A 25973-nucleotide genomic window follows, 5' to 3' on the forward strand; every position below is an offset into this window, starting at 1 on the left:
GTTGATAACAAACGCAATGAGGGCTTTTTATCTGCAGGGTACCGAGAAAGAGCTTATTCATCTCTTAGAGCCTGTGTTACCACATCTTCAATTGCATAAAGACCCCCCAAACAGCGCTTCAAACAGCGAGTGTGCATCATATAAAACTACGAGGCGTTATAAAACTACATCCCCATGTATCGTGTATACTACGCTAGCACGACCGTAATTGCATAAATGCCATGGCAACCAAAGCCATCGTTATAATAAATCCTTCGTATGGATTACTCATCAAACGCTACTAACAGCAGCAAAAGTAGTAACGTGGTTATCATTGGATGATGATAACAGTAGCTTGATAGAAGAATATCGAATACAGTACCCAAGTTTATCTTTCTCTTATGATGGGGTAATGTGATGTACAGCAATGTCGTTGTCCTTTTAAGCCAAGCAATTCCACCATTATAGAAAGTACTTTGCACCAAAGTTTTATTAACATGGCATATCTTCTAAGCTATCTACGAGCTTGTCACGCGCATGATCAATGAGTTCGACTTGGCTAATGCCAAATACCTGCAGCGATACCCATAGCGGTGGTGGTAATGACGAATCCAGGTGACTCAAATGACTACAATGACGAATAGCATTATGTACACACACAATCACTGATTTTACATAGCATACTTCCACTACATGGTTATCTATGAGGGCCCAATACGCATAAACGAAGGGGTACTTAGCATCATCGAATTGATTGCTGTCACCGCATACGTGAGCATATGATGGAGGATGACAAAGGATTGTGTAAGCCATGTGTGAGAGAGTGAGCAGTAGTTGTTGTTACGATAATGTCGTTAAACTCTAAAGTGGGGGATTGACAAGGGACGATCTCGGAAAGTGGTGGGTGCACCAGATGCATCAAAAGAGGAGGATCATGTGGTGGGTGGCTCTTGATGTATTATTCAGACGATGGACAATGTTAATGAAAGGATGTATCTATGCTGTTGTTATGGTGGTAATGGTGATGATGATGATGATGGAAGGGATGGTGGTGAGGTTAATAGTTGTAGTGAATGATAGGGCTCAAAGTATGATAGTTTGTGTATGTGTAAAAGTGGATATGCAGTGTGGGTGATACAGCAGGGGACGACTCTCTCTTTTCCACCCCTCATTTTTTGGAGCAGCAACAAGTTACCTTTTTCACTTGTTTTTCTTTATTCTGTGGACACGCACGACAATCCTTTTTAGCCTCGAGCTTTCCATGGGTGCCGATATTCGAGTGCTCCAAGGCCAAGCGTTCTTTCATGACAACCCTTTACACAACAACAACAGCAGCAGCAGCAGCAACAGCCTCTTCTCCTCCTTGTTGCCCACTCCTCATTCCCGAGATTGCCCATCTGGTGGTTGATCTCATTGACCCTGAAGATCTACTTGCTGTGGCATTCACTTGCCGGGTATTATTTGATGCCGCGTGTGGAAGGATTTGGCGAACACTGCAACCAAGGACCCATCTAACACTACGTCGAATCAGGCAAGCTTTGGAAGGGCGACATGGCAGTAAACGAGCATCTTTTTATGAATATCGTCAATTCGTCACGCATTTTGGATGGTGCCCATACGACAAGGATTTACAGCCTTTGGAAAGACACTTTTTCGATGTCTTTCAATTTCCACGCCTTACGAGACTCGATCTCTCTTATGCAGCCGCTCAAGATCATGCTGTGCGTCAAATCCTTACCAGTGCACCACGTTTACGTCATGTCGATCTTTCTCTATGTTATTGCTTATCCACAGAAGCCATTCGACCCTTATTGGTAATGTCACCTCGCCTTGAGACACTTGTTCTTTATGGTTGTGGAAAGATTGCACATGATACACTTGCTACAGTCATTGAACGGCATGCCGATACTTTACGTTGTATACGGCTTACAGATATCAGTGATCGCGTGCTACAATCAATCCAACAGTGTCGTCAACTTGATGATCTTGGTCTCGAACATTGTGCGGATCCACTTTCAGCTGATCGATTACGTCTTTTCTGTACAGCTCTTTCTACAAGGCCAACCACTACCACAATGGGTCGTTTGAGCCGTTTACGTATGCGAGACGTTGCAACACTCACTGCCGAACCTTTGCAATTATTAGCACCAGCAATAGCGGATACACTTGTACATCTCGATTTGAGCGAATGCAATCTTGTAGCCGAGAATGGATTTATGCAACTAGCCAAACATTGTCGAGTACTCGAGCATCTTGCCCTGGTCCATCAATTTGCCGTCACTGATCAAGTTATTCAAACATTCATCTTGCATTGTCCTCATTTACGCTTGCTTGATATTTCTGGATGTCGTCTTCTCACTGAACGTGCCCTTGCTCCTTGGATTGATGATACCATTGACACCTCCCAATCATGCTTGAAGGTTCTCAATATCAGTGGACTTGAACCTGATGTATCTCCTAACGCTGTCCTTCACCTACTTCAATCCTTACCCAACATTACTGAAATTTGTCTCGGTGTTGCTTACGATCGCACAGACGCTATGCGTATTATTGAACTTGCAAATGATGCATCCTTATTTTCCCTCTTTTGGCTCGACATTGCCCGTTGCGCTACCATTTGTCGCTCCACCACTGCCAACAATAGCTTCAATCTTGATCAACATTTTGTTCGTCACTACCACCACCGCTTGCCATCTCTATACGATAATAATGACAATGACAACAACCAAGACGCATCATCCTCCTTATTCACGCTTAACTAAATCTTCCACATTCACTGTATCTAAAAATTTAACTTGAATGTATCATATCCCCCAAACAATAAAAGAAAACTATTCATCCGATCATGTTTATGCAGGTTCCAGGATGGAGAAATCGCTGATTGGTGATGTGTCATGTATTGTACCAATGGGATGACTTTTGGGAGGGAGATCGGCAAGGGAACACAAGTCATCTCTAAATGGTGGCAAGTCCGTGTCATTGCTAATCTGGTATGTAAATGCTAAAAAGGAAACGAATCCTATCATCTTACTCGAGCAAAGTAGATCGTTTATTCTTGGCTTTTTTGAATAAAGAATGGCTGCAATTTTCTCATTGTCCATGTTGTGGTCTTTGTTTGGACATATACACAAACACGCTCGAGACATGTTTGGTCGATTGGTCACCTGGGTTGCACCAAACAAAACACAGCTCGATGTTTTGCATGCATACATATGGATCCGTCACATACCTCTTTTAATATGCTGCTGAGCTTGTTGAGATACAAGCCCAGCCAGCACTTGACATGCTGCACCGCTTATCGTCCCACCCATTTTTGTAGCAAAGCAATGACGTTATTGGACTTTGGGGAAGAGTGAGTTGAAACAGGTGACCTTGTGCTAAAATGGTAAAACTTGAGCAACGCAACGCATGAACCATGGTGTGAGTGTGAGCGAGAAAAGAAAAAGCCACACAGAGTCCGATTTCATTCTTTTTAAACAATGCATCGCTTGGTTCCTTTTTCTCCCCCCTTAATAATCTTTCCTTTCTTTACTCTTTTTCAACACAACATGGCCGACTATAGCAATTCTCCCTCTATTCATCCTTGCACACCCGTTGATGGATACACCATCCATGATAACAATGGCACACTACTTGCATCTGCCACCGAGTCGCTTTCTATTGCTTCCGTAAATCAATGGCTTCAACACACACCTCATGCAACAGCCACCTTGACCTTGTATGACGGCGATACCATCGATCTTCCCGTTTACGCTCTTCGACGTCGTAATGCTGTGGTGGAGAGCTTACCTGATGCACCACATCCAGCATACGTTTCCACACAATAACATTAATACTCTGATGAGCTGTAGACACATACACAACATAGCATACCCCAAAGATCCCACCACCATTAGAAGAAAGATTTGTAGCATTGATTCTCTTTATCTATCTACACCCATTCATCAACCGCCCTTTGTAGCATATAACTCATAGTTTACTCTTCAAAAGAATTTGTTTTTTCTCATCGTTGCACAATCATGGATCACCTGTCTTGACTTTTTTGACTCAACACTTGCACTGCTGGTCGTACGACAGATGAGTTTCGCTTAATCCCAAATACTGGCCACAATCGCCACGTGGCGAGACCCATTGTCTTTTGTACGAGCTTGGATGTCATTGGTGGGCTGAGCAAAAACGACCATGGTGAATGGAAGAACATCATGGCAACTGTTTGTTAACGCATTGAATTCAACCACGCCATTTCGTTTCTAGATCCAAGTCATTGAGTGTAAAAAGTGATGTGATAAAAGGCTTGATTGAGTGGGTGATGTATGTATAGGGTGCGTATGTGTGTGTGTGTGTATAAAAGTGGTATGACAAATTTCCTTTTGAGCGGGGGTCTGTTATGCAAAAACGACAATGGTCCGCTATCACCCGACAACTACACTTCTTTCTCCCTTTTATCACAAAACAAGATGCAACCTGGTTCACCCATGGCGATACCTGATAATGATCAAGCAAACGATGATATAATGCCTGAACATTTGCCTGTGCAAATGGCATTGGCACCCGAACAAAGACCTTACGATCACACGCACACCATTCCTCGTGAAGACTTGATGACTCAAGAAGAAAAGGATCGAAGCAAATTGGCAAGCCATAGTCTATCGCCTGAACAATTAGGTGTGGTGGGCTATGTAAAAGATGTCGCAGGCTTCGTCAAGGATGCTGTCAAAGAAGCACGCGATAAAAGAGCCGTACAACGTCGTCGTAGCAGTGAACCAGCAGCAGCAGCAGCAACAGCAACAGCAACTTCACCCTCACAACGTTCTTCAACCGAAGCACCACCCTCACCAGCCGCTACTCCTTCTCAACAACAACAACGTACATCTTCACCATCGGCATTTGCTGAAGCTGTCACTGGTTTATTTCCTGGGTTGGATCCTCACGCTCACGGTTGTTCACACGCCGATGAGCTGAGACATGAGCTGATGCAGTCGAATAGTCGAGAATCGTCACATGATCCTTCCAACAGATTTATGCTAGGCGACCAATAAAGTATTTGTTTCTCACGCGCTTTTTGACATGACTTGTCGCCAAGGTGATATAGTACCATCAATGATTAGCTATGATGTAATAATGATTGTGATGGCTACCGCAGCAGCAGTAGCAGCAGCACGGTGGCTGTATCAACCTTTGTAGAAGATACGACATGCACTTTGACACAAAATGAGGGTCACCATGTTTACAGCATACAATGATTGCCAGCCATCCAAAAATTAATATCCATGTAACATTTAACATGCCACCTTATGCTGGTGCGTGCTTCTTTACTTGATCTCCAATAATAATCATCGTGAGAAATGTGATGGTTCACCTTTCATACAGCTGTAGTGTGCATGGATTCGAAGACTGTACACAAATGAACCCATCCTCATGCATCACCTTGACATGTTTTTATTGAGGTAAAGGCCTAATTGTGCTTACGCATTGGCAACATGAGTATACACGATCTGAGACTGAAATTGGCCGGGTGGTATTTGACGTGGGGGACGAATAGCAGCAGCAACACCCTTTCTTTCTTCGTTTACTGCATTATCTTTCTCCTCCATTCCCCCCAACTCTTGATATCCAAAATGAAGACCTACACCAGTGAACAAGTTGCTGAGCATAACAAGGCTGATGATATTTGGATTATTATCGACGGCAAGGTGTTTGATGTTACCAACTTTGTTAACGAGCACCCTGGTGGCAAAAAGGTGCTTGTCAAGATGGCTGGCAAGGACGCATCGAAAAAGTTCGCTCAATTCCATAGCCCCTCTGTGATGCAAAAAGTTGGCCTTCCCATGCAGATCGGTGTTGTAGCTGATGCCAAGTTGTAAAAGCATGTTTATATGCCCAAGCGCAATAAATTCATCCTTGTGTGTACGCACGTACATCGGTTGCCATGGTGATGTAATTAGTAGCAGTAGTAGTGGTGGTGTGGTGGTGGAGCTAAATTAAGTGGGCACATGCTGCCGAGAAATCTTGTGCAACTCTTCATCTTTTCCTTTTCATATACTACCACTTTTGCATGCTCTCCTCCTCCTCCATTCCATTCCTTTTATTATTGCATCTTGCTGTTCTCATTAAGACCGCTTCAGCTGTCGAAGGTGGAGAAGGTACCTATCCACTCGCACACATTACGGGTCCTCAGATTATTGAAAACTCGACACACATTCCTGTATGTACAATACACTATCCCCATTCGCATGCATTGGATCGTTCACCTATTACTCTAGACCGGCTATTACACATTTCGACATGTGGAGACAGGCCAATATCTACAGTTTATCGATTCAGGGAACCAGATAGTGCCGGTAATGAGAAGGGCAACAATGATACGCATCGACAATGTCAAATAACATGGATACGATAGGCACGTGCAGATAGCGCCAATGCAACAGCCTTTAATGGCACCATGTGGACCGTCAAATGGCATGGTGACAAGAATTACAGCATCCATCATTTGAATGCAGTCAAAGTAGGTCGAGGTATTGATGATGATGATGATGATGATCCTTTATCTAATCCAGAGGATAGTATGACAAATGTATATCCACCCGTTGGGATCATCTTCGAGGATTAGACGATGCTGCCGTGATGTGGTAAGTAATATCGGTTGGGTGAAATGCATGGATACTAATGCTGAAAATGGAGGACGGTATAGGCAATGCGAGGTGGATAACATCACGCGCAACGACCTTGATTTTGACATATACCCTGGTTTCCATGGCGTGTACAATGCATCCGATCCACATCCTTTGGAAAAACGCCTTGAACGACGCTATGAGAATACGTACGAAGCCATTCGTCAAGATAAACAACAATGGTTATTTATGCGCTACGATCCAAGCGAGACGCCAAAGTGGACGAATGTACGTTTTGATCCTGATACGGCCGAGAATCACGTGGAGGGTGACATTGTCAAGCCCAATCGCAAAAAGAATCAAAACTCGGGCTCAAATCAGTTTTACATTGTATCGGCAGCGCATTTATGGAATATGAAGCCACGGTGTATCTATCCACAGGCCAGCTACGTGTTTACATTCACTCCCAATAATACCGGTGTCACCGCGCTTGATCACTGTGTATGGGGCAATACATCACAGCTATGGGAAGCGACTCTATGGAAACCCGCAAACTTTCCAATGGGCTTTGAACCTGATCCACGATACATTGACAATGGCACAGACGCTTTCTTGCTATGGAATGCTCATACATCACCTGGTACTACGATTCTTTGGTGGGCATGTCTCGCGTCACTCGCCCTTTTCGCATGGATTTGGCGTACTTGAATTGGCAATGTATTATTTATTTACGTGTATTGTAATAGAAAAGGATTTTTAATCATGGGAAGAGGTTTCATCGTGTATGTACAATGTTGAAGGTGGGGGTTTTTCTTTGTGATTGCATCTGCCGAAGCAAAAGATTAGGTTTAATGGATAAGGTTCCTAATGCGCTCTAACAATATTGACATACTGCCATTGATCTATATAAGCAGTTTCATGTTTGTGTGCCAAATGGCGATGCATACGTTTATGTAAAGCTGCTTAATGCCATTGTATATATACAAATAAAAATACATGTTTATTCAAGAGATGCTTTTGGTGCGGGGGGGGGTAAGTGAGAGGTTACTGAGATCCTGGCATGGTGGAATCACGGCTGGGACCAGCAGGTGTCATGATGGTAGCAGCACTATCGTCGTCTTCTTGGTGGTATCCTTGTCGCATATGCAAACCTTCATTGCCATAACCTCGTCTGCGACCCATATTGTTAAGTTCAGGTGGGACATCGTATCGGTTTTGGCCTTCAAGTGGTTGCATAGGCATAGTGTAGCTGATATCCAAACGCTCACATTCTTCCTTAAGCTCCATGACAAAGGTGTTGTGTCGTAACCAGCGACCACCCGCATCTTGCCAATTGGTCGAGTGTTCAAAGTAGAATGTAATAGTGATACGGTTCTGGTTCTCGAACAGTACAAAGTTGGCTGTTGTGCCACCAACACGATACAAACCAGGTCGTTGGTCGGTAAACTCGCACATGTGATCACGAATTTGGTAAATCTTCCACGATGGCGTGTTGAAAGCAATGTTGAGATCTAAAGCGTCACATGATGCGTAAGCAAACAAGAGGTTTCGAATCTAGGACTTGTTTTCTTGACTTACCAAAGACTTCACCGGTGGGACCAGTACGACGAGCATTGATAATGTATTGCGTAGCAAGCACAGAATTCTTGGCATAAACAACCGATCCATCCCATTTGCTATAAAAGAGAAAGTGGTTTAGTACCATATAGCTATAAACAAGAGTATCATTTGAACTTACATGAATGTGGACATCAATAAACCAACATTTTCCACGACCCAGTTTTCTTCACCAATGAATACACGATCGCCAGCATCAAACGGATGCTATATATGTGTCATATTAAGTACTAGGTAGGTGCTCATATTATGCTCGAGACTTACCGTGACAAACACAAAGATAATGGCCTCGAAAGCATCTTTGGCACTGTTACCGAATACAAAACTTGCAGCAATGAAAGCACTCCAAAGTGGCAAAAGCTGGGTACCAACATCGACACCAAAAGCAGCACATACAATGATGACCTACAGTGATGTTATTATTAGTTTCCATGGTTGGAAATTGTTGTGTTGTGTGATGATGCATACCCAAATGACAATGAAAACAACCAAAAAGAGCAAGTCGAGCTTTCCAGTAGCCTGTGACAAATCACGCATGGATCGAGCAAGGTTCTTGCGTTCACGATAAATGCGCACGCATGCTGAACGTAATTCGGACTTGCTGATATCACCATTGCCATCTCGATCAAAGATACGGAAAGCTTCAGCAGCTTCTTGATGTGTGCGGAAAAAGGGATACAAGTCCATTTCGGTGATAGGACGATTGCCGGTGGGGCCAACGATGTTGTGGTAGATACGCTTTGCAAGTGACTTTGCTTGATTGGATGAGCCACCATGCGATTGATGTGATGTCGAACGCAACTTGCGATAACCACCACGAATAAGTCTGCCAGGGATCATAGCCTTATCACGAATATTGAGATAACGATCATCACTCGCCGTTGACATCCATGACATGAAGGTGCTGTTTCGAGATAATTGAGGTGGCGATTCAGGTGGAGAGGATGCTGCTGTTGGATCGAATGGTTTTGGTTTTGGCTGCTTGTTGTTCTTGACATCACGTAACTTTTTGGTCAAATTGGATAAGAAATCGGATTTGGCGGGTTGCTGTGGTTGTGGTTGCTCCAATGTTTCCTTGTTGCCAAGATCAATTTCAGTAGCAGGATCCACTTTTTCATCATCTGAACGGCTTTCAAGAGCAGGGATGGCAATAAGGGTATCCATGTTGCTTGAAGGGAAATGGACATTGCCACCACCTTTTCCTTGTTCATCAGGACGCATAATGGATCGAGTTGCAGGAGGTGTTTTGCTCATAATGCCATTTCCATTACCATTCGGCGTGGGGCTCGGGTTGGCTTCTGTAGAAGAAAGGACGGCGGCATCATCCGCCGAGTTGGATCGACTAAAAGCAAATTTGCTGGTGGTATTGTTCTTGTTGCGGCGAATACGTTTGAGGAAATCCTGTGGTGTTTTACGACGTGGCTTTTTCAATCGATCAAGGATCTTGAGAGCATGATCGTTGACAGCAATACGATCACCATACGCTTTCCTAAAAGAACGAATTGAGTTTAGTGATATTCCCATTTTCACACACACACACACACACACACAACGGCGGGCGCGCTTACTTGTGAAATGAGGTAACTAAAAACAGAAGAAGTCAACAAATCAAGATTCGCAAAGCGGGTCTCGGCCACACTTACCGATCAGTTGCAGAATGAACTTTTCAATAAAAAGTAACAAAGCGGCGAAAAAGACGCTTTCCCAAATGCTGTAGAATACATTGACATAGTTGGGGATATCTTGACCTCCGGGACGGCTCACCATCCTGCTGATAAATGACCATGAACCCCAAGACCATGCTGAGACAAGCATCATTTTGATAAAGGGTCGAAGGGCCATATAATACTATCGGTTGTCGTCGTCAGTGATAACGTTTCCCAAATAGGACGCATATAGCTTTACATACAGCAAGTCGCATACGCAATACTTCGGTCGAATGAGGACGCAACACGCCAACGAGACGCTTGATTGCCCAAGGAACCAGTTCAACAATGACTTGAAGCGCCATGCTAATGCACCACATGAACGTTGCCCATGTGAACCATAGCTGCAAGTTGTATGACACCATGGAAGTTCGGCCATCGTACACCACAAACAAGGCGATCGTAATGGCGATCAAGATAAGAGCAAAGAGGAAGAGTAGAGACCATGCAATGTAAGAGGAATTTTTGGACAAGCACAAGATGATGTTTTGATTCTTTTCTGCCTTCCCCTTTTTGTCCTTTGGTTCTTCTTCATCAGCTTCGTCGGCACCACCCCAATCAAATTGATCATTTTCGACATAGTTGGTGACCAGTCCAGGGCCTGAGAAAAGAAAAAGGATCAATGTCTGTGCGTCTTGTTATAAGTATATGTATCCATGTACCTGCAAGTGCATCAAGTGGTACTTCAGCTGGAATGCCACCTTCAAGAATCACACGTGGACCTTCATCATCGGTCGAGCTATGAGTTGATGCCCGTGAAAGAGGTGCTGGTTCAATTTTTTCTTTTTCATTTTCACTGGTGCTAGCACTCGATGATCGTCGACGACCACCTGGAATGGAATAGAATCAACGTGTCAAATCGAATCAGATAATAAAAGGTATCATTATCATTACTACTTACTGTCCCAAGCTGCACCATGATCACCAGCACCTGCAGCTCCTCCTTCTCCCATATTCAGTTATGTATTAGAGATTATGCGTTAATAAGGGTAATGTAAATAAAAAAGGGAGAAAGTGTAAAAGAGAGAGAGAGAGTATTGGGCCCGAGAACAACGAGTAAAGAGAAAGAAGAAAAGAAAAAAAAATGATTCAAGGTCTGTGTGTACGCCCTGGAAGACCGATCTCTTATAATTCGATATCCGTCAAGTCATACCGACTGGGGAAAGGATACATTCTACTTTGCTTCTTACTGGACCATCGGGATCCAACACCTGGAAATGGCTGAGAGATATGGTAGGTAGGTGTGTGTGTGTATGTGTGCTGTGTGTGTAATATGTTTGTAAGGTCTCGGTAACCCAGCAGTGTTTGTTGGACAATGATGAACTTTATTAGGTGTGTAAGATCCCCTTAAGAAGATGAGACAAACCGGGTGTGGTATTAACCATACACACAGATCTGCGACATGGCCACTTGAAGATATGGATATGTAAATGCAAATGTTACCCAAAACAGCCTGCAATGGCGGAGATTCGAATGTTTCGGCTGTGGCAGAAATACTCGTATTTCAAGAGGTGTGTGTAAGAAATTGATGTGTGATAACCGATCGCCGATCCCCTTTGGTTTCTACTAATATAGCTTGGCAACCAAGTGAAACACATTACATCACCTGCTGGCCCTATCATTCATCAAAAATTTGCTCATCATGGCACGCTAAGAGAATCGCTTTGATGAGACAGCGGCGGTTGCAGCATGGGGTGTATATGTGTGTGAGCGGTGGTATAGCCGACGACGTGGATGCACATTCATAAATTGCGTCTTTTACGCGACCAAAAAATAGGATAAGGATGAGGTCAGTTTGCACCTCCGACAACTAGTTTATTATAATGACGATGCCTCAAGCCATTCATGAATGATCCACCATAGATAATCACGACATCCATGATGATACCAACACCATGCATGTGTGTTATACCTGGTAACATTGACAGCTTTATCTCGATGCAGCGCTGTTGCCCCAATTCATTCTTTCTCAAACTCAATCAAGTTGGCTATTGGAAGTCTATTCTATATATGGTTTAGTTTATGCGTGCTTCGGGTGGCACGACCGCCAAGCTGCTTGCTATCTTTCGTGAGTAAAGCCGTATGTTTAGTCAATGTCCCAGGACGACGCGTTATTATGGGCCAACCAACTTAGTCATCCAACATGTTTGCAATTGCTCGTGTCACGCAACAGGACTCTTTTTTCTATGTCTTGTCATTTAGAAAATGAGGAACAATGGATTCTACAACCACCAGTGTTGATGTAGGTTGTGACGATCATCATTGTTGACATTGCTGAATAGGGTGAGGAGGAGGAGGAGCATGATCATCAGCTATTACTAGTATACTAAACGACGCGGCTAGGGAGAAAATAGCCAAGTGATCAGCAATGAATCCATGTCGTCGTATTTTAAAAATCCATGTCAAGTTGTTGGATAACAAAGGCAATGTTTCTTGATCATTGATGCTGTTCCAAAGACAATGGACACCCTAAATCCCCTCCCGTAAAAGGCATCGGTTGTAACACAAGTGCTAGGGAGCAAAGCCTCCATCAACTCTTAAACCGTGACCGCCGTCTCGCATGAATCACGAGGAGGGAGAAAAAAAAGACAGCGCGTTTAACTCACACTTTATCATTTTCTTTTACAATAATAACCATGTCCTCTGAAGAAGCTATCAACAAGCAACTTGTCGAACTCCAAGAAGAGACTGAAAAGACTGAGCGCGAGCTTCAAGCCCACATGCGCAATAAAATGGCCCCCATCTGGAACAAGAGACGTGACATTGTCAAGCAGATTCCCAACTTTTGGACTCGCGTCGTGAGTAGCATACAACAACCCTTGCATACACAAGAGCCATGTATTCATGTAAACATTGCATTAGATTGAGAACGCTCCTTTTATGATGGAGCATGAGAATGATATCGAGGTACTTTTGAAAAAGGGTGGATGGATGGACACTAGATCATACATTGACTATGCAAGGGAACATAGGCTTTGGGCAACCTTGTGGATTTCCACGTTGAGTTCGATGAAAAGCGCCCCGATTACCGCAAGGTCATTGCTGTAAGTAGACAAAATCCCTGTAAAAGTAGCATACAACGTTACTGATTGCGTGGTGGTGATATAGACCTACAAGAAGAATGATGTCTTCAAGAACGAAACCTTGACCAAGGTTAGCAGAATGATGGAATGGCAAGCGCGTGGATATTGATTTCTCTTTTTAGGAATTCATTGTTGATGATGACAACCAAGGCGAGGTTATTAGCAAGAGCACCATTGATTACCATCCTGGCAGGGTAAGCTTTAGGACAATGGAAGTAGCCCAAGCATGAAATTGAACAATGCTTTAGGAACCCAAGAAGAGCAACAAGCGTAAGGCTGACGATGATGAGGATGATGATGATTTCAATACTTCCCTTTTGGATTGGTACACCAATGATGATCTCATCATGGGCAAGATTCTTGCGTAAGTCTGAGGCAATGAAATATTGTGATAATGCAAGCTAATCATGCAACCCCATTTTTATAGTGATGACATCTTTGTCAACGCTATGGAGTGAGTATTTCTCTTCCCCGCCTCCTAGATTATGCAAACCATGAGTACTAACCACCAATGCTTTAGCTATTTCAATGTTGACGATGATGAGGAAGAAGATGACGAGGAGGGCAAGGAATACAGCCTTGGAGAATCCGATGAGGATGAAGAAGGTAAAAGAACTACAAAAGTTGATCCCAGTGCTGGAACATACTTATGATGGTATAATAGACGAAGAGCCTAGCAAGAAGAAGGCCAAGAAATAAATAGCGCTCACTTTTGGCACATTTCATTATCCTCAGTTATACACATTAAAATGCAATAAATGACTTGTAAGAAAGAAAACGACTCGTTTATTGGGCATCTCGAGACATTTAGACCTTGAAACCACGGCTGGCACGCTTACCACGAGCCTTCTCGAACTTGCGGCCCTTGCTACGGACATAGGGCTTCTTGTTCTTGTGGGGACCCATACCAAAGTGCTTGACAGCTTCACGGGAGTTCTATAATAATGGAAACAATCAATATCCATGCCTCTTCCCATTTAAAAGACAACAACAACAACAACAACATACCTTGGCACCACGAAGCAACACAGTGTTGGAACCAGTGGGAGCACGAAGAGCGAGTTGATCCAAAGTCAAGATCTCACCACCAGCCTTGAGGATACGAGCACGAGCAGTCTTGGTGACGCGAAGAGCGGCAACAGAGAGCTTGGGCAAGTCAAGGAGACGGGAGTCGTCAGTGACGTTACCAACGACAACCAAAGTCTTGCCTTCTTGGTTGTTCTTGACGAGACGAGAAACAGTGACAGAAGGACGGTGGATACGAGACATAAAGAGACGCTTCAAGACGACCTTGTTGAAGTCAGCATCGGTACGGCGAGCAAGGAAACGGTAGAGCTATTATCACCCCCTGTGTAAGTTGATATCCTATTTGTATATTCGTATGTAGAGTACCTTGACCAAGAGAAGTTGGTAAACGTTCTCGGACTTGGGAGCCGTTCTGTTGGACTTCTTGACGTGGTGGTTCTTAAGATCGATACCCTATTAAATGCATGCATTAGTGGGCATGTCCTTATCCATGTCGTCCATTGAGCGCTGTTTCCACCAAAATAGAGCTGGTATTGAGAGAGAGAGAGCCCCTATCACTGCTTCACTCCCACCTATTCACATCCACACTCCTATCATCCATACATCCTCATCCAGATGCATCCATTCATTTTTTTACATCTAATCATCCATCCATCCAACTACATCCATCACATCCTGACCACTCTTCGCCATATTGGCTATCCACACTTACCATTGCAGTAAGCCGTTGTCGAAAGGAGGGAGGTGTAGATTCCCCTGCGAACTGCTCGGATCACCCTTCGTCTGCGAGCCGGCCTTGTGATTGAATCTCAGCAAAGTAGTCGTCCGCCCACACACACATCATCCATATTAAATGCCTCTATTATCATCCAATATACCATGCTCATCGTTCTCTGCATATTGAATTCACATAAAATGGATGTATAAACTAGATTGACTCTTAATTTGTAGCACACTCGTAATCCATTTTCCTTTGTACTCATATGGGTACTTGACAACAACAACGCTTTTATTCTCGGCAGCAGTAATAGGATCTTGTTTCTTTTATACCATGGATGGCCATTTGAGTTATATGAAATGATGATTGCTATATAGTAGAGTGCATGTATGTCTTTCCATCAATTTGATGAGTTGTGATTCGTGGCATTGCCAAGAAGGCTTGGTGCGGTGGTTGCTATGGAGACGTAATTTTGGGACTTCGTCCTCTTCATGTTATAGACATATGCAAGACGCTTTAAACATGATGATGTTGAATGACTGGATGCATTCTACAAGGATACGTGTGTGTGAGTGTGGTATAGGCTTGTTGTCTAGACCAAGATTGTATATTAATGCGCTTGTTCTTTGTGGCATAGCGTAGCCTTAAATGATCGAGATGGCTTCATGTGCTACCACGTATGTAGAGCGCGCTCTTTCTCCATCCAACATACATACACACCTTACTCTATTGTTCTGTTTCCCACTCATAAATGGCCATGAATGTGTTTCGACTCATTGCAGACTTGATGCACCTGGCATCTATCTTTATTCTCTTGCATAAAATCAAAACCTCACGTTCCTGTGTCGGTAAGAGCGTTTCCTCGCCCCCTTCTCTCGAGGCAGCACACACGCGACCATGACTGAAACTCTGCCCATCTTGCCTTAGGCATCTCATTCAAATCACAGCTACTGTATTCGGTTGTCTTTTTGACACGCTATTTGGACTTGTTTGGCGTATGGCATTCGCTCTACAATTCGTGTATGAAGATCTTTTTTATTGCAACGTCCTTGTACATTGTGTACCTCATGCAAGTCAAGTTCAAGGCCACTTATGACGCCAATCTCGACACGTTCCGGGTGGAATACTTGTTAGGTGGTGCTGCTGTATTTGCATTGTTGACTACGTTTGATTACTCGGTTTTGGAGGTAGGATCATGTTGCATAATGATCTATGGATGGGATAGGCACGTTGTTGACCATACCCCCATCATCATAGGTGCTTTGGACATTCTCGATCTGGCTCGAATCGGTCGCTATTCTTCCGCAATTATTCATGCTTCAACGTACCGGTGAAGCCGAGACAATCACAACACATTACTTGTTTGCTTTGGGTGGATACCGTGCCTTGTACCTCGTCAACTGGATCTACCGATACATCAACGAAGGCCATGTCGATTGGGTTGCATGGGTAGCTGGCATTGTACAAACACTCCTTTACAGTGATTTCTTTTACATTTACTATACCAGGTATGTATTGACATTTGGGAAACTTGGAGAAGAAGAGAGAATCTCATCATCATGTTGCTTCATTTCGCAGAGTTCTCAAGGGACGCAAATTCGAATTGCCAAAGTAAGTGCTGTATTAATATGCAATGTTGCCTTTCCGGTTATGCTGATCGAGCTTTCTTCTGGTAGGATGGTATAGAGATCATTCGAGATATTATAATAAACATAGACGCCCGGCGATCTTTTCCTTTTGGAGATGGAATTCATCAATGTGTGTATAGGGTCAACACCCTTTGGGATTCAATGCATTGGTTTGGGGGAAAAGTGAGCAACATGCTACTGTTTATCATCGTCGTATATCATCCTTTAGTTACACACTATTTGACATAGCCAACGACATGTCCACACAACATGAATAAACAACAACTTGCCATCATACATACTTTGATCCATGCAAGATCACCTTTTTGAATACGATAACCTGCGGGGTGAATGGGGGTTGAGTTAGTATCACTACATCGATTGTCTGATCCGCTGCTGGTATTTCTTGACAAGCATGTTGTAGCAGTGATTGACTCTACTGTGATGTGCGGCAATGACTGTCAACTGATCGTCAACAAGCTTAGTCACATGGATCCGCTCATAGAGTCAAGTATATCCGATGAGCCGTGATAGTGATACAAAAGCCATTGCGTTGTGAGAGGTTGAACAAGGTGTATGCAAACCAGGTCATTTTGATGGAATTTACCACATCTCGCTTGCATGTGTGCAACACAACTTTGTCGGGCGAGCCTGTGATGTTTGGGGTTTCCAAGCACCTTGACTCTTTGGCGGTCCCTATTGCCTTTTACTTGATCTTTTTTGTTCCCGATCTACAAATGATGATGCGATGCACTATCAAAGTTACACCGTGGGATGTCGATACCCATTTTACGGGTGTGAGCTTGCAAGAGGAAAGCATTTTGATGTGTATTTGGATATGCGCTATTTAAGGTTTCTATCACAATAAGCAAACAACTGTCGGCATGTGCCATTATGTTTACTTGTAGTGCATAATAATGATGCACGCTGCTACATAGCATTGATTTCGGGTGGAGAAAAAAGAGAGCTATCATATGATGGCAAAAAGTTTTTCATCATCTTGCAAGGCATGTGTCTCAAATATGGGTGTGCATGCTATGAGTGCTAAAGCCTATTGGTTGAAGATCCGTCAATTCCATTAATGTGTGTGAGACATTGCTCTGTTACTGTGATGATGGCCCTTTGCTGCTTGAACCACCTCCACTCCCCCCAATCAATCCCACCTACGGCCTACACACGCTACATGTCATGGCACCCCTTAACATGGCTAATCGTGTACACGTGCTGAGATTCTTTTACATGATGTACAGAATTCTTTTGTAAAGGCGTAGAATAGGAAAAAAGTATAAAACGTCTCCCATGGTATCGGCGTTCGTCCCTCTTTTTCTTTGTACCCATTCATTTCTAAAAGGACTGCTGCCATGAAACGATTACTTTTTATTCTCGGTGCATGGGCGGTTTCCGCAATAGCATCACCAAGTCTTTTGGGTCGTGCCGACAAAGAACAACAAGAGGAACCTGCTGGTAGCCCTGGCTTGATGACGGTGCCTGACAAGTTTAATACAGCATTGGGTGTGGATTGGAATCGTACCTATGGCCAAACGGAACCGCAACAAATCCACTTGTCGTTTGGATCTGATTCTAAATATGCACGTATCCAATTTGCCACCTTATCACCCATTGATCAAGCTGTCCTCAAGTATTGGCCAAAGAGCCGCCATGCTTCGACATCCAACAAGCCTGTTACCCAACTCAGGGGCGAGGTATTATAAAAAAGTGTTCGAGGGATCATGTTGATGGTATTAGGATAAGGAGCTTGACGTTGTATATACATAGAGCTGGACTTTTACCGATGGTGGTGCTCTACAACGTGAATTGTATATGCACATGATCAAGACCAAGAATCTCAAGGCAGCTACCGTTTATGCTTACCAGGTCGGCGCAACTACATCCAATGGTACAGAATGGGGTCCTGAACTTGAATTCCACACTGCAAGCAAGGAGGATGAATTTAGCTTCTTGTCTATTGGCGATATGGTACGTGCATAGTGGTAAAATCATGTTACACACACACTTGGCTCGAAACCTTTGCTTAAATTGAATGCATTTCATTATGTATACAGGGTGTCAATAACGCGGTATCTATGCCACATTTGGTTGATTTTGCAAAGACCCACAAGTATGATTTTGTTACATTGTCCGGAGATCAGGTAAAAAAAGTTTGGGGTGGGTGGTGGATAGGGCTGTTGACGGGGGTGACCAACAATCAGGGGGCGTCAAGATCTTCCAAGCGTTCATGCATATGTCTAATTTCGATGGTGGCGATCAATAATAGGCGTATGACATGGCCGATTTCAATGGTCTCAAAGGTGATGAATACATGAACATGGTTCAAGAACTTTTTGCCCGTGTACCTTATATGGGTGTGCCCGGCAACCATGAACGTGCTTACAACTTTTCGCATTATATCAACAGGTACATAGAGTAGCCGAGTTGTTGGGTGTGTATGTATGGTAACCCTGATTTTTTGTTTTCCGCAATCCTATGTAGATATGCAACTCTCCCGCATAAGGAATCGCACTTTGCTAATCCATTGATGTATTCTTTCGATTACAAGTCTTTGCATCTCATCTCCTTTTCGACCGAGATTTATTTCTATGGCACCCCTGAGGAAGTGCAAACAGCAATCAATTGGCTGGAGGCTGATTTGGTGGAAGCAAACAAGCATCGTCAGCAACGACCCTGGGTTGTGTTGATCACCCATCATCCCTTATATTGCAGTGCCGCGAATGAAGATTGTACAAGTAAGGCTCAACTCATCCGTGATGGTTTCAACAATACTGGATTTGGTGCATTGGAGCCATTATTGCTTGAATACAATGTGGATGTTGTGATTGCGTAAGTATAATCATAGATGTTGTTTATGGATGCGTATCTCACACAACAACGATGTAGGGGCCATGTGCATAATTATGAGCGTACGCTACCAGTGGCAAAGGGCCAAGTGACCAGCCAATCATATCATCAGCCCAAATCCTATATGCAGGTCATTGTAGGAAACGTGGGTCAACCTGAAGGAGCCGAGAGCTTTAACGCTACGGGACCATGGGCAGACTGGTCAGCCAAACGTTATGATGGCAATGGATTTTCCACTGTCAAGGTGACCTCAGAGACTTTTAGCATGACTCATCATCAAGCAAATCAAGATGGCACTTTAGGTTCTGTGATTGATTCTTTTACTATCTCAAAGTAGCCTGTAGTAGAGCCCAATAATAAAACCTTAATTTTCTCTTCTTCCATCATGTCTTTTCGTTTCCTCAAAGGGCTGGGCCCACACATTCACAGCCAATGGCACACCTCCTCAGCAACACGCACTCTCATTAACCCACGCACAAGACAACCACTCTTGACAGTGCATGACGCTACACGTGAACACGTTCAACAGGCTATTTATTCTGCAAGAAATGCACAATTGACATGGCAACAAACAAGTGGAAGTGAACGCCGCGATGCACTCCTTGGTATTGCGAATGCTGTTGAACGCCATTGTGAAGAAATGACCGAGCTTGAAATGATACAGACTGGCAAGGAGCGTGAGGATGCTGCTGGCGAGGTTGGAGATACGATTGAATGCCTACGTTTCTTTGCTGGACATGCTGACAAGGCCTATGGACAAACGTTGACCACGAATGGATTGCATATGATGACGAAGCGTGAGCCTTGTGGTGTTGTTGGATTGATTACTTCATTCAATTATCCATTGATGTTGGCTGCATGGAAGTTGGCTCCTGCTCTTGCTGCTGGTAATTGTGCCATTTTGAAGCCTGCTCCTCAAACACCATTGACATCGCTTGCTCTATCTCAGTTGGCTGCTCCTTATTTACCGCCTGGTGTATTATCCGTTATCCCTGGTGGCACCGATGTGGGTCGTACGTTGCTTGCTGATGGCCATCTCGACAAGGCTAGCTTCACAGGATCTACTCCAGCAGGCCAAGCTATCATGCGTGATCTCAGCGACCAATTATGTCCTGTCATTCTTGAATGTGGTGGCAAAAATGCAGCTATTGTTCTTCCCGATGCTGACATTGACAAGGCTGCAAGTCATATCGCTCTTGGTGCATTCTCAAATGCTGGTCAAAATTGCTGTGCCGTCTCACGTGTGCTGGTTCATCGATCGATCCATGATGCTTTTCTGGAGGCTCTTCAACGGGAATCTCAACATGTCCAACTTGGTCCTTTGATTGATCAACAACAATATGAGCGTGTACGTCGTGCGATTGATACAAGTGATAAAGCACCTTGGTGGAAACGCAATGATGATGCCTTGAATGATGGATTCTATGTCCCGCCAACAATCTTCACTCAAGTCCCAGACAATGCTCCTCTCGCCACCGAGGAAATTTTCGGCCCAGTATTGACCGTACTCGAACCCTTTGATGATATCACCTCGGCTATTCAACGCGCCAATGCTTCACCCTATGGATTGGCAGCTGGTGTCTTTGGACATGATCTCGTCGTCGCAAATCGTGTTGCGTCATCTTTACGTGTCGGCTATGTATGGATCAACACTTACAACTACATGCCTCCTTATGCTCCCTTTGGTGGTCGTAAGCTATCGGGTATCGGCAAAGATCTTGGACAAGCTGCACTTGATGAATTCACTTTTACCAAGAGCATCGTTACTGGCATTGAGTAGATTCTCGGTCATTATCAACATTAATAAACAACACAATTGAGACACAACCATGATCACCAATGCATTTGTTTTTATTGTTTGTTACACCTGCGAGTCTTGTTTTAAGGTAAGTAACACACCATCATGTACATATGCATTCTATCACTTTGCAAAGGTGATCTGATATAAGGGTAATAGGATGATGATGATGATACGCATATACACCATCTGACGAAAAGCACCTACTACAACATGTCATGTGCACGAGGGGTAAGTAACCATGTGGATTGCGTGGCAGGTCTACTGACCCTGGGGTTCTCCCAGGCCATTTAAATTAGATAGGTTTCGAATACCTCCCCCTTCTTTGTCCGTGCATTCATCCCTTCCTGTTTCTGATACGTATTCCTCGTCACCACCCTTCTCTTTCTCTCTCTTTATACATCCTCAAGGATCCCAATGTCTGGTAAATATTCATTCTTGCATTTGGTGGATAACAGTAATGCTGATCCTTACATATTTAGACCACTACCACCTTTACAAATTCCTGAATGATCGGCGCAGTGGATCAACGCACAGACGTTTCGATTATCGGCGTGTACATCAATATACCAGAGCACCAAGCACATCCATCCTTACCGAAGATCCCATCCAAGTCAAGCATCATGACAAGATATTTTCATCAACATGGATTAGTATGTGCATACGACAATGATCAACTTTTGACATTTGCTAATGCATTGCATTATAGGCGATGACCGAGTAGTGGTTGGCACCAAAGACAACAAGGTAAGATTGGGATAGAGCAACACAAACGTTCTTATTCGCATTCATTCATGCTCTTTATTGGGGAACAATAGTTACTTGCTATTGACACAATGGATCACACGCTCTCGGAAATCCCCTTTGCAATCACCATGCCAACAACACCCATCTCTTCTCCTACCACGACAAAGCATCAGCAATTCGAACGCGAGCCTGTGACACCATCCAGCATTCCATCAAAACGCTTCTCCAAATGTGAGGGAATACGCAGCCTAGCAACCAATCCTTCACGCACCCTATTGGCAGTTGCCGTTGCTGATCCACCTTGTGTGATGATATACCGATTACCCGAATTGACATTCCTCAGCACAACAGCACAAGAACATCGAGATGCAGTGTTTAGTGTACAATGGATTGATGATACGGCATTTATTACCGGGTCACGCGATGGCACTATGGGTTTATGGGGAATTGGGACTGCAAAGCGATGGAAAACCAGTGGTCGAGTGCGTGATATCAAAATGATGAATACACATGAAGCTGCCAGCTTGAGCTCCATTGGCAATGTGGAAATATGGAACATTCATACGCAACAAAAGGTAAAGGAGATAAAAGAAAAGATGACTTTATCGATGTAACCAATATCATACAGGAACGTCATATGCCATTATGGCGGACACGGGAGTTGGTTTGCATGGCACAACAACAGCACTTGCTTGCCGTTGGATCACAAGAACATGTGACATTATTGGATACTCGTACTGGAAGAGACCATCGTTCCCACATGCACGAATTCCTCTCGCAAGATCAAGATTGGGGTGTACGTTCACTGGAATTGCGCGATCATATCGTTACGTGTGGTGGTGGTCGTGGCCGAATATCGTTTTATGACGTACGCAACCATGCATTTGTTCCTTCGTCGTCAGGCCAACCGTATCAAAGTGTCTCGGAAGGATGGTTTGATGAATCCAGCCACGTATACCGCAACTACTTTTATGGCCAACATCGATTGACACCTCAAGCTGTATATACCCTTGCTTATAGTCCGGATAATGATGCCAAGCTCTTTACAGGTGGTGGCCCCATACAAAGTTCTCTTAAAGGCTGTCATGCAGCTCTATGGACATGTTACAACTAGACATCATGCTTAATTGATATATATATAAATGCTGAACGGTTGCATATCATGCATAAGAATACAATGATTCATCTCATTTGGAGCGTAGCATGGATATGGCATAGAAAGCCTTATGCGTCAATGATGAAAGAATTAAAAGGGAGCTCAACCACAACTTGTCAACCATCAGATATTGCTAACCCCGAAGTAAAAGCCACCTCACGGCCACCACAATAAAGAGTTCAAGAACTCATTTTAGAATTATTATCATTTGCTTTTTAAATTGGGTCGGCGTCACACAGCTGACAGTGTCAGGCCGCGGACACCTGTGGTCCTCTTGATGGCAAGCCAGAGCAAAAGGACCGGGCGTAAAAAATTAGATTAACAACGAGTGGATCGGAATCCACATTATAGTTGTTAAACTATAAAGAACAGATACTACACTTGATCTTAGCCAAAAGGCCTGAGAGGATGCCGTTCATTGAGTTGCAAGATGGGCGCCTTTTTATAGTTTTTGGGAGGTGACTGCGGTGACCGGTGCTGAGAGTGAATACCCTTCGTAAACGTTCTATGGAAGTTTTTAGCGTCCAAATTCAGACCAATCGTGCATTCCCTGCGCCTCGTTTCAAAAATTGCCTTTTTTGTGCGTTGGCAGGTCACCTCCTTGTTGCATGGATACCATCACTCGCCTTCCCTTTCATCAATAGCATCTCATTTGTTTTCATATGACCATGATGCCTTGTAAGAAAAAATGATGGACGTCTTTGAGCATGTTTTGAAAGCGTGTTGGTACATGGAAATGAACCGCAAGAGCACACTATATCAATTTCACTTGTTACATGATGCATAAAAGCAACCCTCCTCTCGTACAACACCACTGCTTGCAACATTGATCCAAGCGTCCAACCAATACATTATAACTAGATCTAGTAGCGATTTCAAATAGAGATGGCTGCATGATCCTTATACGTAAACGCGTCCAAAAAGAAAACCCGCTCTGTAATACATTCTCTTTCACGTCTACCGTAGTATTCCTTCCCCATTTATTCAATTGATAAAGACTCTGCCTAAGAACCTTTCGAGATTCGCCATTGGTATGCGAGCGTCGAATATGCCTCGTGCTTTCACGAGCTTTGAGGAGGCCAAAAAGTTCAATACAACGAAAACAAGCCAGGAGCGTTTGCACGGCCGTATCACTGCTATCGAAGTCGAAGGACAATCGTCCATTGCTGCCATCGATGTCGATGGATTTGCTGGATTGCAAGCGAAGATCAAATTGGGCTCTCTCAAGTATGAAGGTAGTCAGCCAGCTGCCCCTGCAACAACGCAGCAACCTGAAACAAATGCCGTTGCGGGACTAGATACAAGCGACCCATGGCAACGGCATAGACATATGCACCCGCTAGTGCAGCTGGAGCACGAAATAGCCATTGCCGAGGTTTCATGAAAAGGTTTGTGGTGTAGCGAAGGATCTCTAGGATGGTTCATTAATTTTCGAAATGACAGTTATACCTTTCCTTTGCTCACCTCCATATGGCAGCCCGCTTTATTTCTTGCTGGATGGTGATCATTGGCAGTATCTACACAGGGCGCCTATGAAAAATCCTTGACACCAATCCCCAATACGGCTATAGATCCCACTTCTCTTTTGCTGAATGATGGTTATATACATTAAACAAAAAATAGCTATCCATCACCTTGTTGCTCTATGGAATGATAAACCATACCATGGCAATCGCGTATTTGATACTAAACACGAACCATTCCTTACAATGTAATACGGGAAAATGTTTATTCCTACCATGCACATCGTTCGTTGCCCAACCCGATGCATATGAACGATTGTCCTGCTCCAGCCCATCATTCCCATCATTCAACTTTCTTGATCCGAGAGTATTTGACTGAAAAACGCTCAAACACAGCAGTGTCGCCCAATATGAGAAAAATCATTTTGCAAAGTTACTTGTAAACTGCCGGCTAATAGCCCATTCCTCCCATTCACCTTTGTTGACCGATTCAATGCATACGAACGATTCTCCTGCTCCAGCCCAGCATGCCCATCATTTAACTTCTTTGATTTGAGCTGACATGGTAGTAAGGCAATGGCTGTTGTTGGATCATCATTATCATGTAAAGTGTAAAATGGCACACACCCTTTTGCTATACGTGAGGATCATCATTTCTTTTATTTACGTGTACCTATTGTCTACCGTGAGGGTGATGATCATGATGGGTGGATGGTGTGTATAGGGTAATTGAGTGGCCTCAGTGTAATAGCAGTAGGGGGATTTAAACTTGGGGGACGGTAGCTCCACGACTTGAGACAACGCTTTCTCTTCTTTTTCTCCCACCTTTCCTTATTCCATTCACGGCATCTCGATCAAGGTAATATATTATAAAAAAAGTGCTCTTGTTGGCTGTGAGGTGTTAATGTAGTTCTGAACATGCATTGTCAGGGAGTGAGTTTGTCCAAGTGCTGAGGAATGAGCGTGGTTGGTGGTTGGTGGTTGCCATGGCAATATTGTTGCTTCCTTTTGTTCGTTGCTATTCCCGCTCTACGCTTGGTGTCAACAGGTACATTCAGAGTCCAATGTTGCAGCAGAACTTGTTCCATTGACGCGTCAGCTTGTATAGAGAGCAAGTTTGGTCTCAAGACATTGGCTGGTTTGGCGTTTGGTTTCGGCTCAACGACACTACACCATGGTTTTCAGTTTCCAGTAACCAACAACAACGCGTCTTTGTGTCTATGGAAAAGGTAATTGCAATGAAACAAACAATGAAAAAGGGTGTTTATTGTATGTATGTGCTAATAATGAATTGAATTGGTTTCTTTGGTCAGGCAATGCAACTTGGGGCATCATCATCATCTCTTTGGGTTCAAGTCCCAGCCTGTATCAAGTGGACGCTGCGTCGCTCTGCACTAGCCAAGTGTGCGAAAAAAAAGCTTCTTGGAACGCGTCCAGGGCTCTATAGGCCTGCGTTGAGGTGATGGGTCGATGACGATGGGTCGTTGGAAGAGCATGGTCACCGTGTTGAGGTAAAAAGGGATTTGCAACAGGTTGTGAATGTGTTGACATCAGTGCGCACCAACACGCTCTTCTCCTGATAGGC

General features: G+C 43.9%; 13 protein-coding genes across 13 annotated transcripts; 11 read left to right on the forward strand and 2 right to left on the reverse strand.

Moving 5' to 3' along the window:
• Nucleotides 1–1283: 1283 nt before the first annotated feature.
• Nucleotides 1284–2741, forward strand: O0I10_009261 (uncharacterized protein; the record flags this gene model as incomplete). Its single annotated transcript, XM_058489256.1, has 1 exon — nt 1284–2741. One exon carries the CDS (start codon nt 1284–1286, stop codon nt 2739–2741), a length of 1458 nt encoding a protein of 485 aa, XP_058339967.1.
• A 786-nt stretch (nt 2742–3527) lies between these two features.
• On the forward strand, nt 3528–3806 carry O0I10_009262 (uncharacterized protein; the record flags this gene model as incomplete). Its single annotated transcript, XM_058489257.1, has 1 exon — nt 3528–3806. One exon carries the CDS (start codon nt 3528–3530, stop codon nt 3804–3806), a length of 279 nt encoding a protein of 92 aa, XP_058339968.1.
• Nucleotides 3807–4454: 648 nt separating this feature from the next.
• O0I10_009263 (uncharacterized protein) lies at nt 4455–5018 on the forward strand (the record flags this gene model as incomplete). The annotated part of the gene is made up of 1 exon (XM_058489258.1): nt 4455–5018. One exon carries the CDS (start codon nt 4455–4457, stop codon nt 5016–5018), a length of 564 nt encoding a protein of 187 aa, XP_058339969.1.
• Nucleotides 5019–5597: 579 nt separating this feature from the next.
• O0I10_009264 (uncharacterized protein) lies at nt 5598–5843 on the forward strand (the record flags this gene model as incomplete). Its single annotated transcript, XM_058489259.1, has 1 exon — nt 5598–5843. One exon carries the CDS (start codon nt 5598–5600, stop codon nt 5841–5843), a length of 246 nt encoding a protein of 81 aa, XP_058339970.1.
• Nucleotides 5844–6034: 191 nt separating this feature from the next.
• Nucleotides 6035–7298, forward strand: O0I10_009265 (uncharacterized protein; the record flags this gene model as incomplete). The annotated part of the gene is made up of 5 exons (XM_058489260.1): nt 6035–6184; nt 6243–6320; nt 6380–6484; nt 6544–6608; nt 6671–7298. 5 exons carry the CDS (start codon nt 6035–6037, stop codon nt 7296–7298), a joined length of 1026 nt encoding a protein of 341 aa, XP_058339971.1.
• A 336-nt stretch (nt 7299–7634) lies between these two features.
• On the reverse strand, nt 7635–10866 carry O0I10_009266 (uncharacterized protein; the record flags this gene model as incomplete). Its single annotated transcript, XM_058489261.1, has 10 exons — nt 7635–8101; nt 8169–8266; nt 8329–8414; nt 8472–8612; nt 8676–9696; nt 9776–9791; nt 9851–10055; nt 10117–10514; nt 10576–10743; nt 10815–10866. The coding sequence occupies 10 exons, from the start codon at nt 10864–10866 to the stop codon at nt 7635–7637; spliced, it is 2652 nt and encodes an 883-aa protein (XP_058339972.1).
• A 1683-nt stretch (nt 10867–12549) lies between these two features.
• Nucleotides 12550–13695, forward strand: O0I10_009267 (uncharacterized protein; the record flags this gene model as incomplete). Its single annotated transcript, XM_058489262.1, has 9 exons — nt 12550–12711; nt 12776–12820; nt 12886–12957; nt 13022–13066; nt 13119–13190; nt 13245–13360; nt 13424–13450; nt 13517–13602; nt 13661–13695. 9 exons carry the CDS (start codon nt 12550–12552, stop codon nt 13693–13695), a joined length of 660 nt encoding a protein of 219 aa, XP_058339973.1.
• Nucleotides 13696–13803: 108 nt separating this feature from the next.
• Nucleotides 13804–14737, reverse strand: O0I10_009268 (uncharacterized protein; the record flags this gene model as incomplete). Its single annotated transcript, XM_058489263.1, has 4 exons — nt 13804–13932; nt 14005–14331; nt 14389–14475; nt 14735–14737. The coding sequence occupies 4 exons, from the start codon at nt 14735–14737 to the stop codon at nt 13804–13806; spliced, it is 546 nt and encodes a 181-aa protein (XP_058339974.1).
• A 754-nt stretch (nt 14738–15491) lies between these two features.
• O0I10_009269 (uncharacterized protein) lies at nt 15492–16355 on the forward strand (the record flags this gene model as incomplete). Its single annotated transcript, XM_058489264.1, has 4 exons — nt 15492–15588; nt 15668–15927; nt 15998–16248; nt 16319–16355. The coding sequence occupies 4 exons, from the start codon at nt 15492–15494 to the stop codon at nt 16353–16355; spliced, it is 645 nt and encodes a 214-aa protein (XP_058339975.1).
• Nucleotides 16356–17729: 1374 nt separating this feature from the next.
• Nucleotides 17730–19561, forward strand: O0I10_009270 (uncharacterized protein; the record flags this gene model as incomplete). Its single annotated transcript, XM_058489265.1, has 6 exons — nt 17730–18071; nt 18145–18345; nt 18432–18518; nt 18644–18783; nt 18859–19206; nt 19264–19561. 6 exons carry the CDS (start codon nt 17730–17732, stop codon nt 19559–19561), a joined length of 1416 nt encoding a protein of 471 aa, XP_058339976.1.
• A 48-nt stretch (nt 19562–19609) lies between these two features.
• Nucleotides 19610–21004, forward strand: O0I10_009271 (uncharacterized protein; the record flags this gene model as incomplete). Its single annotated transcript, XM_058489266.1, has 1 exon — nt 19610–21004. The coding sequence occupies one exon, from the start codon at nt 19610–19612 to the stop codon at nt 21002–21004; it is 1395 nt and encodes a 464-aa protein (XP_058339977.1).
• A 435-nt stretch (nt 21005–21439) lies between these two features.
• Nucleotides 21440–22883, forward strand: O0I10_009272 (uncharacterized protein; the record flags this gene model as incomplete). Its single annotated transcript, XM_058489267.1, has 5 exons — nt 21440–21446; nt 21505–21675; nt 21732–21769; nt 21841–22344; nt 22398–22883. 5 exons carry the CDS (start codon nt 21440–21442, stop codon nt 22881–22883), a joined length of 1206 nt encoding a protein of 401 aa, XP_058339978.1.
• A 1075-nt stretch (nt 22884–23958) lies between these two features.
• Nucleotides 23959–24309, forward strand: O0I10_009273 (uncharacterized protein; the record flags this gene model as incomplete). Its single annotated transcript, XM_058489268.1, has 1 exon — nt 23959–24309. One exon carries the CDS (start codon nt 23959–23961, stop codon nt 24307–24309), a length of 351 nt encoding a protein of 116 aa, XP_058339979.1.
• Nucleotides 24310–25973: the final 1664 nt, after the last annotated feature.

The sequence above is a fragment of the Lichtheimia ornata genome (genome assembly GCF_029851405.1).
Source record: "Lichtheimia ornata isolate CBS 291.66 chromosome Unknown scaffold00053, whole genome shotgun sequence".
Taxonomy (NCBI): Eukaryota; Fungi; Mucoromycota; class Mucoromycetes; order Mucorales; family Lichtheimiaceae; genus Lichtheimia; species Lichtheimia ornata.